The 18926-nt window shown below is 32.7% G+C and overlaps 1 protein-coding gene across 1 annotated transcript; it reads right to left on the reverse strand.

Moving 5' to 3' along the window:
- Positions 1–14496: 14496 nt before the first annotated feature.
- On the reverse strand, positions 14497–16299 carry LOC149157164 (inorganic pyrophosphatase 2-like). The gene is made up of 5 exons (XM_089445580.1): positions 16103–16299; positions 15766–15887; positions 15451–15655; positions 14923–15068; positions 14497–14814 (listed from the first exon to the last, which is right to left on the reverse strand). The coding sequence occupies exons 1-5, from the start codon at positions 16253–16255 to the stop codon at positions 14700–14702; spliced, it is 741 nt and encodes a 246-aa protein (XP_089301706.1). The 5' UTR covers positions 16256–16299; the 3' UTR covers positions 14497–14699.
- Between the last annotated feature and the right edge of the window lie 2627 nt (positions 16300–18926).

Genomic DNA, 18926 nt, shown 5'->3' on the forward strand with positions numbered 1-18926 from the left:
TAGAGTCAATTACAAAAAGATTCGACTCAACATGATTTGTAAACAATAGGGATAGGTCTTAAACCATCAACTTCGATACATTGTTGGGGAATATTCTAATACTACAAAACAAGAACAAAGACCAAAAAAATAGAATCTAATAAAAGATTAAACATAAGAGAAAATAATGCTCCAAGATGATGGGTGTTATCTAGAGACATTTCATAGGGTGGTATCTATAGACATTTCATAGCGCATTGTGGGTGGTATCTAGAGACATTTCATAGCGCATAGTGAATAAGAACATCATAATGCATAATGAAAAAGATTCCACTATAAATGTTAGACTTCACTTCCATTCTCCCTATCCAACCCATATGGTCCTTCATTTATAGGTACCAAATATAACCAATCTCCTTAAATTACAGACGATTTGATCCAATTACAAGGCTCGATCATTACCATTGTTTCCAATAATTTTGGGTTATCTCATCAACTATATTTATGTTCGTTATTTGATTTTTTGAGTCGATATGATAATCTAGTCGATTTTTTTAACCATTTAGTTGGTAGCTTCGTTAGTTGAGCAATGTCTTCTAGTTGATTACTTGATCAACTCAATGACCACTCATTTGATTGTCCAGTAAGGTGATCATTCAACTAAATATCTAGTATTAGTCGACCCTTTAACTGACCGTCTCCAGAAGCTCTAGAGATGTGATGAACGAACATAACCTTAAGTTCCAACAACAAATTGGGTCTTGTTGAGTTTAGATGCGTAGGAAGACATGCATGATTTTGGTTTGTCATGTCTAAACACCTAGGAACACATGCACATCCTAAGGAACATGCACATGTCCCTAGAAGTGCACATTATTGATGACCCCACTGCCACTTTTAGGACCATCAATAATGTGTGAATGCCCTTAAACCAATTGAAAAACAAGTTAAAAATAATAATAATAAAAGAATAAACATACATCAATCTCAATTTTATATAAATAATGACTATTTTGAGTATAATTCATACAACAACATATCTCCTTGCTTCAATTTTCATTGTTGATACTTATAATGGACACATCTCTTCATTGTTAAAGTTTAGGGGACAAGCTACTTTTCATCTAATTTTTTTTAAGTATTGATCACATGTTAATGATTTTATTAAATTAATTGTTTCATCTTTCAATTTCTTTTTATTTTTTTCCCTTTTTATTTTTATTTTATAAATACATTTTCCAAATTCTAATTAAAAATTGTTATTTGATACAAAAAAATAAAATAATCATTAAATATATCTTATGAATATTTTTTTGGATTCGTATTCATATGGCATTAGATTGGAATATCAATATAACCTCTAACTGAATCCATAGGTGCCTCAAGGAACTTAAACCTGAAACCTCAAATTTTCACAACACCTTCATATCACAGAGTGTCTAGTAAGGCTACACCCTTAAAAGCTCATCTTATGAATATTTAATTCACATTAAATTATATATTGTTTTTAAATATTACTTTATATTCTTTTATAAATAATAAATGAACCTCTAATAACTTTTTTAAAATTATTAATTTTATATTAATGTTAAAAATTAATACCAATACACCTACCACCCTGGTACCCATCCAAGCGGTCCATTCCACAACTTGACGACTTCATGCACCACTGCAGTGCATGTTTTCCTGATCCAATTCTTAAGGCCTTACAACAATCCATACTCCTATGCAACATGTACACTTGAACAATAAGCCTTACAACTTCCTAGGGAAATACAAATGCTTTGGATCAAAAGCCCTTAAGGTGTTATCATACCATTTCGACTCTCATAACACATTGGTTCCTTCACTAACCTCAAACCATTGACTTTATCTCCATTTTCTCATCCATACGACCACTCTCTCACTACATCTATAACTTTGCTAATCCATATCTTGACTTAGCCTTCCACATTATTGGCACTCACCATATCCATGCAATCTATGATTAGCACAACTTGCACCCTTTTAATAGTATTCATTCACTTTTTCCACAGTCACCGTATCATTGCATTGCACATATGTAATATTTTCCCGATAGTATCTCCCTGACCTCTAGAATGCCCTTATCACCTTCTTGAACGATCACAACAAAAGCTTCTACATTTTTCTTATTTCCATGCTTGTGTGGCTATCTAACACTCTAATGCCTTCAGATCATATGCAAACTCTAATATTCAGCAAAATCTGATACAAGTTGTTAGGATCACAAAAGGCATAGAAAAGTGATGGTTTCTTAAGACATTGTTGTTTGGGATCCCAATAGCCACAAGGACAAATTTACCTGGAGTCTTTCTACATTTAAATAGGCTATATTCCACATGAATACCATGGGAAAAACATGGGTTCTCATAAACTTTGATCTTAAAAGCCACTAGTAACCTAACCAAGTCAAGTTTACCCAAACCACCATAATACCAATGAATAACATATTTACAACTTATTAAGATTAAAAAGTGGTTTTAATCTAGAAAAAAAAATTAATAGAGTAGAAAATCAATATACCTCTACTCAAGTTGTTGTTGATTATTTCTAGTAGCAGTTAAATCTTAATTGTTTTAAGAGGGGTATTCTATAGTCCAATATGAGAGAGATGTGTAATTCCTTCCATGTTCAAGTTGGATTTGACACTCATTCCTTTTACAATAAGAATAAAATATTTCAACAATATGATGCTCACTATGGTCAACTCTCTCCAACCCGGTATAGTAGAGATGTTATGTATGGTAGAGATGTTATAATGTAATGTAATGTGATGTCTTGTAAATAAAAATAAAAAATAAAAAATAAATAAAATTAAATAAAAATATTAATGTAATGCAATGCTAACATTTTAACTGGGTCAAAATAATACAAAAATAAAAATGGCCCATGGTATTGGCAATAAAATCTGATGTAGTTGTTGATCTCGATGCCTTCTTGCGCTTTCTTGCTCTTCCTTTGCCTTCTTGCTCCAAAAATCCAAGTATGTCACACCATCCAAGAGTGCTCCAAGAAAACTCTAAGTCTCCAAGAGTATGATAGAGAGAGAGAATAGAAGAGAGCACCAACACTAAACTGACAAAAGGTTACCAACTGATCTTCAGAAGCCTTTTCATGAATGAGGCCTTTATTTTCTTCATTTTCCATTATTTTCCTTCATTTTCCTCCTCACATGCAACTTGTGACCATTCACCTCCCTTCGCTCCTAATTTCCATTATTTTCATAAATAAATGTGCCAAAAATGCCATTTTGCCTTTCCAAAGCCTTAGCCATTGCCTTTTCCAATTTCCTTAGCCATAAACAGTCACAAGTGATCCCCATCACTAGGATTCTGCCCAACATTCAACTTGGAATAAGTGTCCCATCATCTGTGGTTATTATTTTTCCTTTATCTACTTTTATTACATGGAATTTTCAGCAGGATTGTTACAAAAACAATGTTGTCATAGGGAAGTTGTTTTTATTTCTCCACCTAGTCCGTGCCCATATAATGAGATATCAATCCCACGACATGAAAGCCCAACTAGGAAATAAATGTTATCTGCATCTATGGTAAGTATGTGGTCTCCAATCTGGAAACATTGTTCTTGAACATTGCATGTTCTTACCATCTATGTTAGCAAATCTAACTGAGCCTTCGTACCAGGGCTCATGAAAAAATTGTATAGAGCACAATCCCTCAAGGCCTGTAACATTTCTAGGTTATTTAAAGCTTCTGCATCTTGATCTTGATGTTCTCTCTCCCTCCATTCCATTTTTGTAATTCAAAACTCTAAAAATAACAATAGAGGATCATTAGAAAAGAATGTGATAACTTTTGCAAGAAATTTTGGGTGTCTTATCATTTTTTTTCAAAAACCTCGGCGTTGTGTGTGGCTTTCTTTCAGAAACAGAGTGAATTTGCGCGGTTTTCGTTAGGAAAATTGCGCAAATCACGTTTTTTAGCAGTACAAAAAGAGTCGGTGTGTGCGGACCTAATGGAGAGGAACTGCACACACTGAGGGCGGAATTTGAACTATTTAAAACACCCTAAAAACACTAAATTTACAGTGAAATTCAAAATGTAAGTAATCAAAACGAAGATAATGGAAATATATCTTAGCTGGAGAAAACGATTCGTGAATTTGCCCACCAGTTTGATCGGAATCTGCCTCTGAAGGTTTTGGTAAAAAATGCACTCTAAATGGCTCTCAAATGGTAAAATATTTTTACTTTTTGGATTTTTATAAGCATTTTAGGCTAATTAAAATATTATTTTTTTCCTTTAGCCTGTGAAAATTCAAAGTTTTAATGTTTTTACTATATTTTTTTAGCAGCTACAATAATTTTTTGAGTTTAAATGTGCAAGACACAAGTTTAATTACGAAAATGAATCATTTTGGAAATGAGTAAACTTTTATCACTTTTTCAAGCTCATAAAAATTACAAAAATAGTGAAAGCCTGGAGTTACCTTTAAGCTCTTTTCTAACTCTCAAAATGTGAAAATATTATCGACTATGCTTGTTTGTTTCGAACTCTCTAAAGTAAACGAAAAAAAGTCTACTTGATATAAGTTTATCCCTTTTACAGATCATGTGGGCTATTTATGAAAAAGGTATATGTTGACTAATAATGGTCAATAGAGTTCTCTCCTACATTATTTTACCCTTTTCCGGGCTTGAGAGACTAAATTTACGAAAAAGGACATTTTGGAGTCTACTTATGTTTTTCTCCTGACTCCCTAAAAATGAAAAACACTAAGATTTAATTTCTTCGGGCTCATTAAAATTTACATTGAAAGAAATGAATGAGTTTTATTTTTGTGTCTTTTCAAATAAGCTCTAAACATGAAAACGACATCGAGTTATCCCTTCACTGGACTCCTAAAACATAAACAGTGCAGGATTCATCCATCATGATGAGACCAAACCATTCCTTCCTAGGGTTTGTTAAAAATACTTTGCAGGACTCATCCAAAGGATGAGCTTACAAGACAAGCATATGTTATCCTCCTCAAGCTTGCACAAAAATAAAGAGGTACTTTCCAGTAATGGTGGGGGGAAATTGGGAACAAATGTTTTTATTTATTTATTACAAAAGGTAGTATGTCACTCTTGAACATGACACTCTGTCACCTTTGTGTTTGGTTTAGGAAATCCATTGGTCTCTCAATTGATCATACCTCATTAAAAGTCTTCAGTTGGTTTTGGGTATTATTTTTTAGTCAAATGTTGCCAAGTGAAAATGTCTTGTTGCCAATATGTTAAAGAGAAGTCCAACCTCATTCAAAATTACCTTGCAATGTGTAGCCTTCAATCGTGTCGACCATCCCTAAGTCAGTCCTAGATCACTCCAAATTTGTTCTTCAAAACTTGAAATGAGTTTTATGTCATAGACCCTCATGCGATGAGTCGCTTCCTATCGATGTCAACTCATTATCCAAGAAGTTGACTTAGAAACCCCCTTTCGGTACCTTGGAGTCAGCATGCCTCAATGGTAGGTTTCTCGCTTTCGAAGATACGTTCTCATCGTTGGCCTTCGATCGAATGATTCTATGAGTGTTCAAATTCAAAACATTTAATCACACTTCATATATTGAACTAGAGTACCTTGAGAGTCATTGTCATTATTGGTGGTTTCTATCACACCTATTAATAGTTTACATAATTGATCGGTAATCAGGTGGTTTCTACCATGTTCAACTTCAAGACATTTACTCACATGGTTATATTCATACATCAAGAGATGGAGATCAAGACCCTGGATCTAGTTTTATCCATCTAGGCTATGTGGAGTTATTAAATATTCATGATTGTAAACATAGATCCATTAATGGTTACATCCATACTGTGTCTTCTGTTGACATGGATCTTCAGATGTATTTCCATACTGATTCTTTGAGATACTTGTACTCTGAGTATGGGAATGCCTACCTTAGTGATGTTTATGATGATGATGATGATGATGATGGTTAACGTCCACTGAGACCAAATTGGTCTATCGGACCTACAATTTTCTTAGTTTTTAATTATCTGGCTCCTCGTCTTTCTTGGCGAGATTGGTGCTATAGCTTTCTTTTTTTTTCTCTACCTTCTTCCAACTTCCTTTATCTTGCATCTCTTTCATCTCTACTGGTTCTTGGGAAATTGGTGTCTTAACTTCGTAATCTATTGTGTTCGCCTTTTTGAAGATAGTCGGAGAAGAAATTTTGTCTAGGAGATCTGCTTTGTTGTTAAATGAAGATTTATTTTGTGCGGTATTCAAATCCTCATAGTTGTTGATCTGTTGGGCGGGGCTTTCTCCTTGCTTGTCTTGAGAGTTGTTTCTTTCTTGCTCGATCTCTTGTGATTCAGAGTTTTCTCTAGAGTATTCTTCTTTGATGACAGTGTAGTGTTCTTTTTGTGCTCCTTCCCACCATGTAGATCTGTGGTGGTTTTTTCTAGCAGAATTTTTCTGAGAAGCTTTTGGGCAATTTTTTGCTAGATGGCCTGTCTCAAAGCAGGATCGACATCTGAAGAGGACACTTTCATAATCGAGTTTCTGGTTCCACACATAGTCTTTACTTGTTAGGTTTATTTCAGCTGGGAATCCAGCGCTGAATTCCATTTCCACACAAATGCGTGCATAGGTGGTTTTGGCATATTCCTCTGTTTCTGGGCACCTGTAGTAAAATTTCCCAATTGCATTTCCAATGGCTTTTAGTGAGGAGAGATTCTAGAGATGCAAGGGTAGGCTTGGCAATCTCACCCAAACTGGTGCTGAGGTTATGACTGTTGTAGAGGGATCGAATGATGGGTTCCATGGCTTCATGAATAGGCCTGATTTTTCCCAAAACCAAGGGCTGGAATCTAGAATACATTGTATGCTTTCAGGATTTTCAAAATATACTATAAAGAAACCCCTAGCACAGGGGTAGATATTAATTTCATCAGAAATGACAGGCTTCCATACCTCTGAGATCCAATTGTGAAGAGTTGTCAGCCACGGCCAAAAACCATTGAACCGGCAGATTAGGGCACTTTCGGAAAACTTCAAAGCCTCATCGAGTGAGGCTTGGACCACCTCGACAGTTGGAGCTGGGGCTTCACTGACAATATGGACAGGAGCTTGCCCTCCAGAAGCGGATGAGCCAGCAGCTATTTTCGCGAAGCTGAGAGCCATATTTTACTTGCTCGTAAACCCCAGCCGCAGAGAAATAAGGCAGAAGATAAAATTAGATCTAGATCTAGCCGTAGAAGATTAGATCTAGAACCTAGCTACCTAGATCTAGCTGCAGAAGATTAGATCTAGAACCCAAAATGTGCAAACAAACTTATTCACTCAGAATTTCAGATGTCAGTGACTAACCAAATCTCACCTAAACAGGGATCAGAATTAAGAACCTCCGGATCATCGCACCTCAGCGGACAGATTGGAACGCTCTGCCGCCGCTGCACAGTTGATGGTTCGGTTACTCAGTATCTAAGCTCACCCTTTGCCTTTTGCGCGGAAGGATCACCGAAGAAGCCGTAGAAGGATCACTAAAAAGTTTAAATGCAAGCCTTTGTTCTTATGCAAGCTGCAGAAGGATCATCGAAGCCGTAGAAGGATATAACTGCCGCAGGATCACCGAAGCTGCAGAAAGATCTGTCTATAACTACCGCAGGATCACCGAAGCCGCAGAAGGATCGCCGAAGCCGCAGGCGACTTCACTCAGCCGCAAACTATCCCAAAAAAATTGATGTCAATATATAACTTGATTATTAATGTGAATATATAACTCGATTATATACACATGCACATCACTCGATTATATAAAAGCATGATATGGTAATCCTTGATTATTTGCTTCAGGTCTTCAACCAATTAGTCTCTGATCTGAACCTTTGACATGATAAAGTGCTTCAGTCATCAAACATATTTTCTAGCTTTGCACTTTAGGGGGCAATCTGTTACACTAAATTTTGTCTCCATGATTGTCAATTCGGATCTCTCGCCATCCGATGAGTGACAATACCAGGAACAAAATGAATTTTTGGTTTCACTGTTTACAAATCATTTTTGAGCATCTACGCATTTTTCCTAGCCATTACTTGCGCATGTGCAATTTTTACCATTGTGGCCTGCGCAATTGTGTGCACTGTCTTCCACTATAAACTGCGCAATGATGTTCATGAAAATAAAAATAAAATAAAATAAGTTCTAGAAGATTTGATGGAGGAATCTTATCCAAATTAGAAACCTCGAACTACTACATACCTACGCCTCATCCCTTGGTTCATGGAACTAATCTCCTCCTCTTAAGCATCATATCCCTTGAGAAGAGGAACTATAAACCTCCTCCTCTTTCCTATAAATTGAGCATAAGACTAGAGGAAGGGGAGAGACTTGGATTTGTAAACTTATGCTGCTGATTTTGGGTCTGAAGAGCTTGTCATCAAGGGAAGGAATGAAGACCATTGGAAGAGGCTTGTGACATCAAGGAAAACAAGTTGTAAGTTTTTTCTCCTTTGAATTTAATACAAAGTAGTTGTTATTTCCTAATTGTGTCTATTTTGATGTTATTTGCAAGATTCCTTGATCACTCGCATGGTTTATAACTGATTATTGATTCAACTATATGTTGTATGTTAAGTTAGGGATTTCATTTACCTTTGATTTTATATGCGATATGCTTTGATCCCTTTGAATGTTTTTGTCTATGCAGATCTCTTTTGGAGCATCATGGAGAAGTTGTGGAAATCATTAGTATAGCCTCTAAGGCATTGAGGAAAAGCTAGCTGTGGAAAGTGCTGAAAGGACTTCTGCATGCACATCACTAATAGGTAAGCGATTCTTTGCGTACTACATGTTTCATGTTTCAATTATAGGCTAAGGAAAGGTAGCAATTCTTTTGATGTTTGTTACTATGTTTTGTTGGAAATCTAGGGAGATTTTTCTTGTCCTCAAGAAGGATTAATCCGCTATAACACAGATTAAGATGGATCTAGGCTGGTTTAAATTACCTAAAATATTGTAACTTTTTTTCCATTTAAATTATTCTTCATTTGTTTTCTACTTTTCTTATAATGGATTACGATTTTCAAATGCGAATAGTTTAAGGTCAATTATATTATACACCCATATTTTGCTCTCATATTTCTTTAGGTTGGTTTAAATTATCTAAAATATTGTAACTTTTTTTACATTTAAATTATTCTTCATTTGTTTTCTGCTCTTCTTATAATGGATTACGATTTTCAGATGTGAATAGTTTGAGGTCAACTAAATTATACACGCATATTTATAATAATGATCGCAACACCCTAAAAAACACTAGTGGTACTCAAATTCTACAGATTAACCAAATTAAGAAAATTAAACTTCAGTTTCTATATATATATATATATATATTCCCTTCTTTAAAATTTAATGCAGAGAAAGCCATGTAATATGTGTGTGTGTTTAATTTTTTCCTATATATTTGTAATACTTAAATAATATTATTTGCATAAAGTTTATCTCACACACAAAAAAATATTAACTTGAGTAATTTATATATAAGAAATATTTCTTGTTTTGTACGATAAAATTTACTTCACACAAAAACATTTTAACTATGATATCAATTTACATAATTTATATATCTGAAATACTTATTAATTTTCATTTGGATAAAGTTTACCTCACACAAAATCATTTTAACAATCATATAAATTTACTTCACACAAAAACATTTTAACTATGATATCAATTTACATAATTTATATATATGAAATACTTATTAATTTTTATTTGGATAAATTTTACCTCACACAAAATCATTCCAACAATCATATAAATTTACTTAGACATACTTAATGTTATCATTCTAACAATCATATAAATTTACTTGGACATACTTAATGTTGTTTACTTTAAATAAAATTTAACTCTTGTGATTTTCTTTTACTATCATATCAATTTATTTGACTTATGTATTTGAAATACGAATTATTTTTTACTTTGATAAAATTTACCTCACACAAACACATTTTAATTATGATGTCAATTTATGTAATTTTTGTAGGCAACCTAAGAATGAAGTAGTCTAGCTAGGTGAATTTGTTGTGACAAATAAGTTTATTTCATTACTATAAGACACAAATTATATGGTTTAAAGAACTTTTGAAGAGAAAACATACTTTTAAGAATTTATGGATCCTCCTTAGCAAAAGGAACTTTATACTATTTTTTTTTTCTTGAATATTTCAACGCCTTCTTTCCTTTTTTTGATCGATAGTGTCATTGTGTATATATGTTTTTTTGTTAAAAAGCTTAATTGAGCCAGCATATTCAATATTTTTCTTTATTTTTAATTAATTAGCCTACATGTATTTAAAAAAACAATAATGTAAACATCTCCCTCATATATTGGGTTGTAGAGCACCTCTCTCATATATTGGGTTGTAGAGCACCTTTGGGCACAATAAATATAAATAATATTATTAAGAACCAAAATATATCCATCTTAAATCCTGATCTATCAAGTGTTGAGAGGAATCAAATCTCTATAGGTGCAAACCTTTCTTCAAGTTTTTCACTAAAAAAGAGGTTTGTATCTTGAGAGATTTGATCACTATCTTCTCTTGACAAATTGGAGTTAAAGATGGATCTGTGCTACTATTATGTTCGTTTGTGACAACATCTCCCCGATACTAAGTTGTAGAAAAGCTAACACTTTTGTGGTGTTATATTGTGACAAATTGGAGTTAAAGATGGATCTGTGTTACTATTATGTTCATTTGTGACAACATCTCCCTGATACTAAGTTGTAGAAATCTAACACTTTTGTGGTGTTATATTGTGATGGAATAAATACCTATAAATTGTATGACTTAATATTTAGAGGTGATTACAATATACATTATGAATTTGTGAAGAACATATTATATGATTAATAGGTTTTAAAGGCATAAAGATTGAGAATGTAAATATTCTATATAATATGATATAAAAAGAGAAATCTAGGTGAAATTTACATCATCCCAAATCTAATTACAACATGCCATAAAGTCTTCTCATGAGAATTGGGTGGGAGTAAAGTGGTGCATAGTTTCATAACTTTGAGCAAGATGGGATAAGGATACTTTGCACACAGTCACATAAAGTTGCATCTTTGCACAACAACAATCCCCACCACTTACCCTAATGAGAGTGGTGGTACTTTGCATACCCTCACCCTCCACTCCCACCTTGATTGTCATGTTGCATAACTGAACTCACAATGTCACCCTCATCTGGGTGGTAGTCATGAGGATAGGACTCTTTAAATGTTCAAGAAAATGCAAACTCAATGTTAGCATGTGACTTAGGAAGCATTGGTTAATTTTCTAAAAGTGATTTCATTTTCTTTATGTTAGAAAAAAATGGAAATAAAAAGGTATTAAATTTAAATTTCTTGAATTTCCAACAAAATAATGTTGAGGAATAATGATTAATTAACAAAATGTGATTGATAAACTATAAAAGTTTTATGAAAGTCTAAATTGTTGAAGTTATAAACACAACATTGGCAAAAATTGTAAATTGCCAAAAGATGAAGGATATTTGCAAACCCATAGTTGGATAAAGTTACCTAGCATGTGGGCAAGGAAATGATAGAAGGCTTGCTTTTTCTACTTGCCGAGAGTAAGGCAGCCGGGGTTGGCCGAGAGGAGATGGCCTACAAAGTTGAGAGACTCAATAAAAAATTATTATTTTGTTAAAGCTATCAAGAGAAAATCTATGAAGGATGTAAAGTCTACAAAAATAGTTGATGTGAAGGATGTGATTGCAAATATACGAGGGCGGTTGTATATGGAGATCATAACCCATAGAAGGTGATACAAATTGTTGAAAAGCACAAAGTTATGAAGACATAAAATTTGCATAGGTGGAATCCTAAGACATCACATATATTAATATACTGGGATCAATATAAGCATAGAAGAAAGAGAAAGAATTTAATGCATGTGTAGAGTTTATTGAAAACATGACATTCACTATGTTGATGGCCATTGATTGTAGAAATGTAAATTGGCTACAAAAATGACAACAACTATTGACACATTGACATCAATATAATCAAGTGGCACACAAAAAACTAAATTATGAAAAAACATGTTGTTGAGAGAGGATTGTCAATCAAAGCCAAATTTTCGAAAGCAACATTGAACCAATCAAAACTAATAATCAAGAACACGATGTCGACTTTGAAGCTTAGAGAAAAACTATGGGGAGCTTCCATATTTCACATATAGTGAGGAATTTGAAACTAAGATCAAGAACTAATGTATGTGAAATTCTGAAGGCACTTATTTTAGCTATCAATGTTATCCAATGATCATCAATGTGGACAATAATGAGCACCAAGCCTAGGAACTTTTCCCATCATATGTGATTCATTTGTGCATCCACAATGGCCTTTAAGAGGCTAATATGAACTTGGGTGAATTAAACCCCAATGGGGGGGTTGGGGGGTGGGGCATATTGTCACCCATAAATTACCAATCAAACAAGCCCATGTTTATGGAATTATACTCAATAACTACGCTCTTTAATTTCACTAAATCAAGAGTCACTGTGATGCATAACATAGTTAATTTTCGTTATTGTTAACCTCACAAAACCTCTACTATGTAAGTTATAGTGGAGATCACATATGTTGATCCAAACATGACTCAAAGTGGCATAAAAGAAAAATTAGCTTTATATCCAAATGTTGGATTTATGGGCAAAACAACATTGAAACAATAGAGTGGCACATAGGTAATGTAAGTGATAAAATACATGTTGATAAAGAGGATTGTAAAAGTTCAAAATCTTGAAAGCACTAATGAACCATTTAAACATAAAATTGATGTTGTCCATGAAATCTAGAGATAAACTATAAGAGCCTACATATTTCACAATTGAACGAGGAATTTGTCATTGAGATCAAGAACTAATTGAAATGAAATAGTCACTTTTATTTTTTATTTTTTTGAAGATATTTATTTTAACTACTAGTATTTAAGTTAACATCATTGTTGAAAGTCATTGGGCACCAAGGCTAGGGACTTTGTTGACTCTCATGTCTAGCTTTCTTATACATCCATGATGAGATTTCAGGGGCTAACATGTAATTGAGTGAATAGAATCTTTGTAGGGAGAATAGGACCACCCCTACATTACCAACAATATAATCCCTTATTGAAGAAATAATATACTCCATGCTCTTCATTTTGACTAATGAATAAACATTGAGATGCATACCCATTCTTTTTATTTTGACTCAATGAATAAACATTGCGTTGCATACCATAGCTAATGTTAGTTATCATTAACCTAACAACCCTTGAAACACTTGTAATTGTGAATTTTAAAAAAAATGTTAAAATAATTTAGTATATTAGGGGATAGAGACCTATATGTAACTACTAATCAATGATTCATGGGTATCTTTGAACTTGTTAAGTAAGAAATGTAACGGAAAGCAAAACACAAGAAAGTGTAGCAATAGAAGATAGTTGTGACAAAATTGAAAGTGTGATAGGATGATAAGGTGGGACTGCAATAGAAGTAAAGTGGAAGCATGATAGAATGATAAGGTGGGAGTGTAATAGAAGAAAAGGATAACGTCTTCATTAATGTGTGAATGAAGAAAGAACATGAAAGTTAGAGATGAGAATTAAACAAAGTATTAACATCAACAAGACCACAATGAGTAACATACGTGATAAATGCAATAAGAACATGTGATAATGACATGTGCAAAAAAAATGAAAAATCACAATAAAAGATTCATAAGTGTGGATAAGAAACACACCATCTAAAAAAAAGAAAAAAAACATAAAAAAATAGAAAAGGAAACTAAAATAACATAGAATAATTCAATATATTTCAAATAAAAATTAAACAAATTTAAAAAAATAAACAATACATCATTTCTTAATAATATTATTTAAAATAAAATAAATAAAATATTAAAAATAAAAATATATATATTTTTTTAATTTGATATTTTAAATAGATAGTCAAATTAAATAAAATATTAAAATTAAAAATTACCCTTTTTATAATTTGATATTTTAAATAGATTGTCAATTTGTTAGACTTGTAAATTTACAAACAAAATTATATCATTTGTCTTGCATTTTAGCTTAGCCCATATGGATGTCATTCTATAAATATGTTTTGATGACTTGATGGGGGGGATTGTCAAAGTTTACTGGGATATTTATAGTTAATTTTACCATAAGAGAGATAATTTTAATCTACATTTTCTTACAGTGTCACAAATGGATGTCATTCTATAAAGATATATGCATATATACTTTGATGACTTGATGGGAAGGATTGTCAAAGTTTATTGGGATAATTTGGGATAATTTCAAAGTTAATTTTACAATAACAGAGATCATTTTAATCCAATTTTTTTTAGTGTCCCAAGTATAAAATTTCTGTATTTAAACATTTCTGTGTCACAAGTATAGGATTTTTCTGTGTCACGTATAGAATTTCTGCAAACTTTGCCCTTCAAAGTCAAACGAATCTATGTACATCTCTTGGAAGGGTACAGTTTGAACTGAGATTTCAGCGAAACTTCTGAATAGAAATTTAATTTTATAAACATCCATGGAAAATGCTTTCGGTACCCAGACACCGCCATGAGTCATTAATACAAATCATCAATGTAATGTTGCAGAGCAGAGAAAGGGTGTTAGCATATATGTTTGTGTGTGACAGAGATTAGCATGATTAAGGCTTGAGCAACTTGACAAACAAATCTTCAACATCCTTTGCGTTAGACCATTCATGCACTTCAGCCTTGACAAGATCACGGTTCTTGTGAATAAGCTTCCACAGAGGGTATCTGCCAAAACATTAATCAACACAATATGTTTTATGAGAACTTGGCCAACATTAATACCGCAGAAAGAATCCTGGGGAAACAAGAATTTAGTTTAATGGTGTTACTTACTCTTTTCTGGGCAAAACATGATCTCCATCCCTCAACTTCAAAGTAGGGCAGAAATCTCCAGTTCCATCCCCCAGATAAATAAATTGCTTTCTATCAGCTGATTCCCCTTCCAATGACTTTTGCATAATCTCATCCATTATTGCTCCCTGCAACATAGAACATTATCACCATTCAATATTTCTAAAACAATTATTTGCACCTAAAGAAGAAAAATGAGATGAATTGCAGAGTTAGAGAAGGGATGGAATGATCCATCAACTCTTTGGGTGTTTGTGTATGTTCTTTGGATTCATTGTCCATTGAGTACAGACCATAGAAGCAGAAATCCATTTAATCCTTGATCCAAATTCTTTATCTCATATTCAAACAAATAATCCTACAGAATAAATATCATAACTCTATATGTGCATTATAAGTTATAGGTCCAAATGTACATATCAAAACATGTCTTATTCTATAGAAATAAGGACATAAGACCCAGTTTAGATGGGTGTTTGCTAATGTGTAACAGTAGAGAAAAATGAATACCTTGCATATATTAGGAGGGCAGAGGCTGCAGCCATGAGGAGGGCCTTCACTAGATGGATGAAAAGGCTGAATCCTCAAGCTCCCCTTATCATCAATAAATGATGGATTTGTGTTAATCTCAGTGAAGTATTGGAGCAGGTCATGGGCTTGAAGAATAGTCTTTATGAAGAACATATTAGCATCGCTCACAATTCGAAGTTCACACCTGCAACACCACAACAATCAAAGAATGTTTGATTACCATAAATGCAGACTTCTTCAATGAAATCTAATAAACTAAAAACAAGGAGAAAGATCCATGATATCATCACCTACCCCATGGAGAAGGCAAATTTGATTGCTCTTATCGTTTCTGGGTACAGAGGAATGGTCTTCAAACTCTGTTCTATGTCGGTTATCGTTTTTCCCTGGTCATGCAGCTCCCCCATCATTTTATCCTTCACTCACAAACCAACATATTAATTGCAGAAAATCTCAAGGATGCTTCTAGCATTTTAGTAAAGTTGACTTCTTGAGGATTCTAATGAGCACCTGCTGGTATGAATCTAACCAAAGCATAAAAAAATTGGGCAAAAGTTGCAGTAACCCCTGAACCAACAAAAACTCAATCTCACATTACATGAAGATTAAAATAGGAAGAGTAATTAGTTACCATGAGAATATTCCATGGAAGAGTAGGAAGCAGAGTCTGGAAGAGTGGAGTGGCCCCGAGCTGTTCGATCACCCATGTATCACTGTCACAGTCTATAATGGTGAGATCGAAATCAAACACAATCACGGTACTATTGCTCTTCATGCATCCCATAGCTGAAGGAAAATGGATAGTTAAAGCAGAAAGAAGCTGAGAGAGGGATTTGTGTGTATGAAGAGGGATGTAAAAAAGCCCTCTTATAGTAGAACCAACCACCAGGGATATTAAGGTAAGGAAGCATATTCCAGCACGATCTTCTTATGAATACCAAAAGCGAGAGAGGACAAACGTATATTCACTAATTTCTCGCGTGCTGTTCAATCTGCACCAACGAGCGAGGAGTCCATCAGTACATGGACTTCTCCAGTGGAGCACAGAGCGTAATATTCACAGCATATGCTTTCTTTACACGTAGTTTATTCACTTCTGGCGCCTCCACTGCTGCTTTTCTATTGTTATTGCTAAAGTGATTCAGTTGTTTATTGTTGGATTGGCTTCCCATTTCATGTTTCAGTAAGGACGAAATCATTTTAGATTCTATATTATTTGGATAACCAATCACCTGATTAGCTTTATACAGCTTTGGATGAGTAGTTCAGTAAGGACGAAATCTTTTTAGATTCTATATTATTTGGATAACCAATCACCTGATTAGCTTTATACAGCTTTGGATGAGTAGTTAAGATATTTGTGACAGGTGTTTTTAGTTTGAAAGAGAAGTGTATATTTGTAAGGTTTCAAGTAAAAGTGGAATATATCAAGCAAATGAAGAAGCAATGTGTTTTATAGGTTATTTTTAGCTTAGTGGAAGTTAAAATATTTTTTTTTTTCTTTCTTTATAAGTATGTTCACTAATATTTAAAATATATATATTTTTTAATTGTATAAATAAATTTCACTTTTTGGAATTTTATATATATTTTAAATAGTGAGAAACTCTTCAAATTAATAGTAGGAGGAACAGTTACTATTGATTGTTATTTGCTAGTTGACTCATCATTTTTATTCAAAGAAAATCATACCAACTGTAATTACTTAATTACTTATTAGTAGTTTATAATGAGATAGACATTAGCTGGTACATACCTCTAGATCTTATACCATTAACTTGTTTTCTTACATCTAAAAAAGACCCACACTTAACCAAATAGAAACAATTTTAAAATACTCTCTAATTGTTTCTTACAATATTGTATAAATTATAAATCTCAATTTTCAAAATACTTTTATGAAATTTTCAACCAAATCTATTAAAACATATTAAAAAAATATTAATTACATATTTTTTTAATTACCTAATAACCTATTTAATTATAAATCTCAGGTTTCAAAATATTTTTATGAAATTTTCAACCAAATCTATTAAAACATATTAAAAAAATATTAATTATATTAAACTTTTTTAATTACCTAACAGCCAACGCATAAGAAAAATTTATAAAGTTTAGATCCTATTAACATATTAAAAAAATATTAATTATATTAATTTTTTTAATTACCTAACAACCAACACATAAGAAAGAATTTATAAAGTTCAGATCCTATTGAACCGTAGTGTAATAGGATATCTCTCTAGCTGGCCTGAGTTTAAGTTCAGTTTAAGTTGAATTTAGATGTGGTAAAAGAAAATAAAAATAATGGATAAATTTACTAAAATTTTTATTAAAAAATAATAAAAATGATCTGTGTTTTATATGGAGGAGATATCTAATTTTTAATTTAAATATAGAAAAAAGGAAAAAGCAAAAACAGGTTAAAATTTTAATAAAATTAAATTAATTTTTAGGTGTGGAAAATGGACGGTTTGTGTCAATTTATATGTGTATATATATATTTCAAGGGATTTAATATTTTAATGATGATTTAAATTCAAAATTTAGTAAGTATGTGTTTTATATTGAAAGTGTTTTTCACGATATTATATTATTGTTATATGTATTGGTTTTATTTTAATATAAAGGTGGTTTTAATAATCAGTTCACATTGAATTCATAAGGGAAGTTCAATTGACTATGGTCATGAAAATGAAGTCTTATGTGTGAGGAGGTTTGGGGTTCAAATCCCCTTGATTCACTTGTGCCAATGGAAGGAGCATGCACCAAGAGGAATACTAAGTTACTCTCGTCCCCTTTTGAGGAAAACACTAATACAATCTTATAACTATATATATAAAAAATTATTTCATTAGTTTTATGTAATATATACATAGTTGACATTGAGATATTTTATCTCTTATTTCCATTTTCCACATTAAAATGTTAATACATATCTAGTCATATTCCAAAGTAGAAAACATATATCCATAGGATATATCATTACATTATGTGTTATGAATTTGTGGAGAACACATTATATACTTAATAGGTATTAAAGACATAATGATCGAGAATGTAAATATTCTCTATAATATGATATAAAGAGAGAAAGCTAGGTGAAAGTATCTTCATCCCAAATCTAATTACAACATGTCATAAAGTCTTGTGATGAGAATTGGGTGGGAGTGAAGTTGTGCATAGTTGCATAACTTTGAGTGAGATGGGATAGGGATACTTTGTACACATGCATATGAAGTTGCAATTTTTTGCACAACAACAATTCCCACACCTTATCCTCATAAGAGTGGTGGTACTTTGCACAACCTTATCCTCCATCCCCACCTTAATTGTCATATTGCATAACTGAGCTCACAATGTCACCCTCATGGGGGTGGTGATCTTGAGGATAGACTTCTTTAATTGTTAACAAAAAGACAAACTCAATGTTAGCATGTGACTTAAGAAGCGTC

The sequence above is a fragment of the Pinus tabuliformis genome, chromosome 9 (genome assembly GCF_031772625.1).
Source record: "Pinus tabuliformis cultivar Carrire ecotype Pingquan chromosome 9, CPIR1, whole genome shotgun sequence".
In the NCBI taxonomy this organism is placed as follows: Eukaryota; Viridiplantae; Streptophyta; class Pinopsida; order Pinales; family Pinaceae; genus Pinus; species Pinus tabuliformis.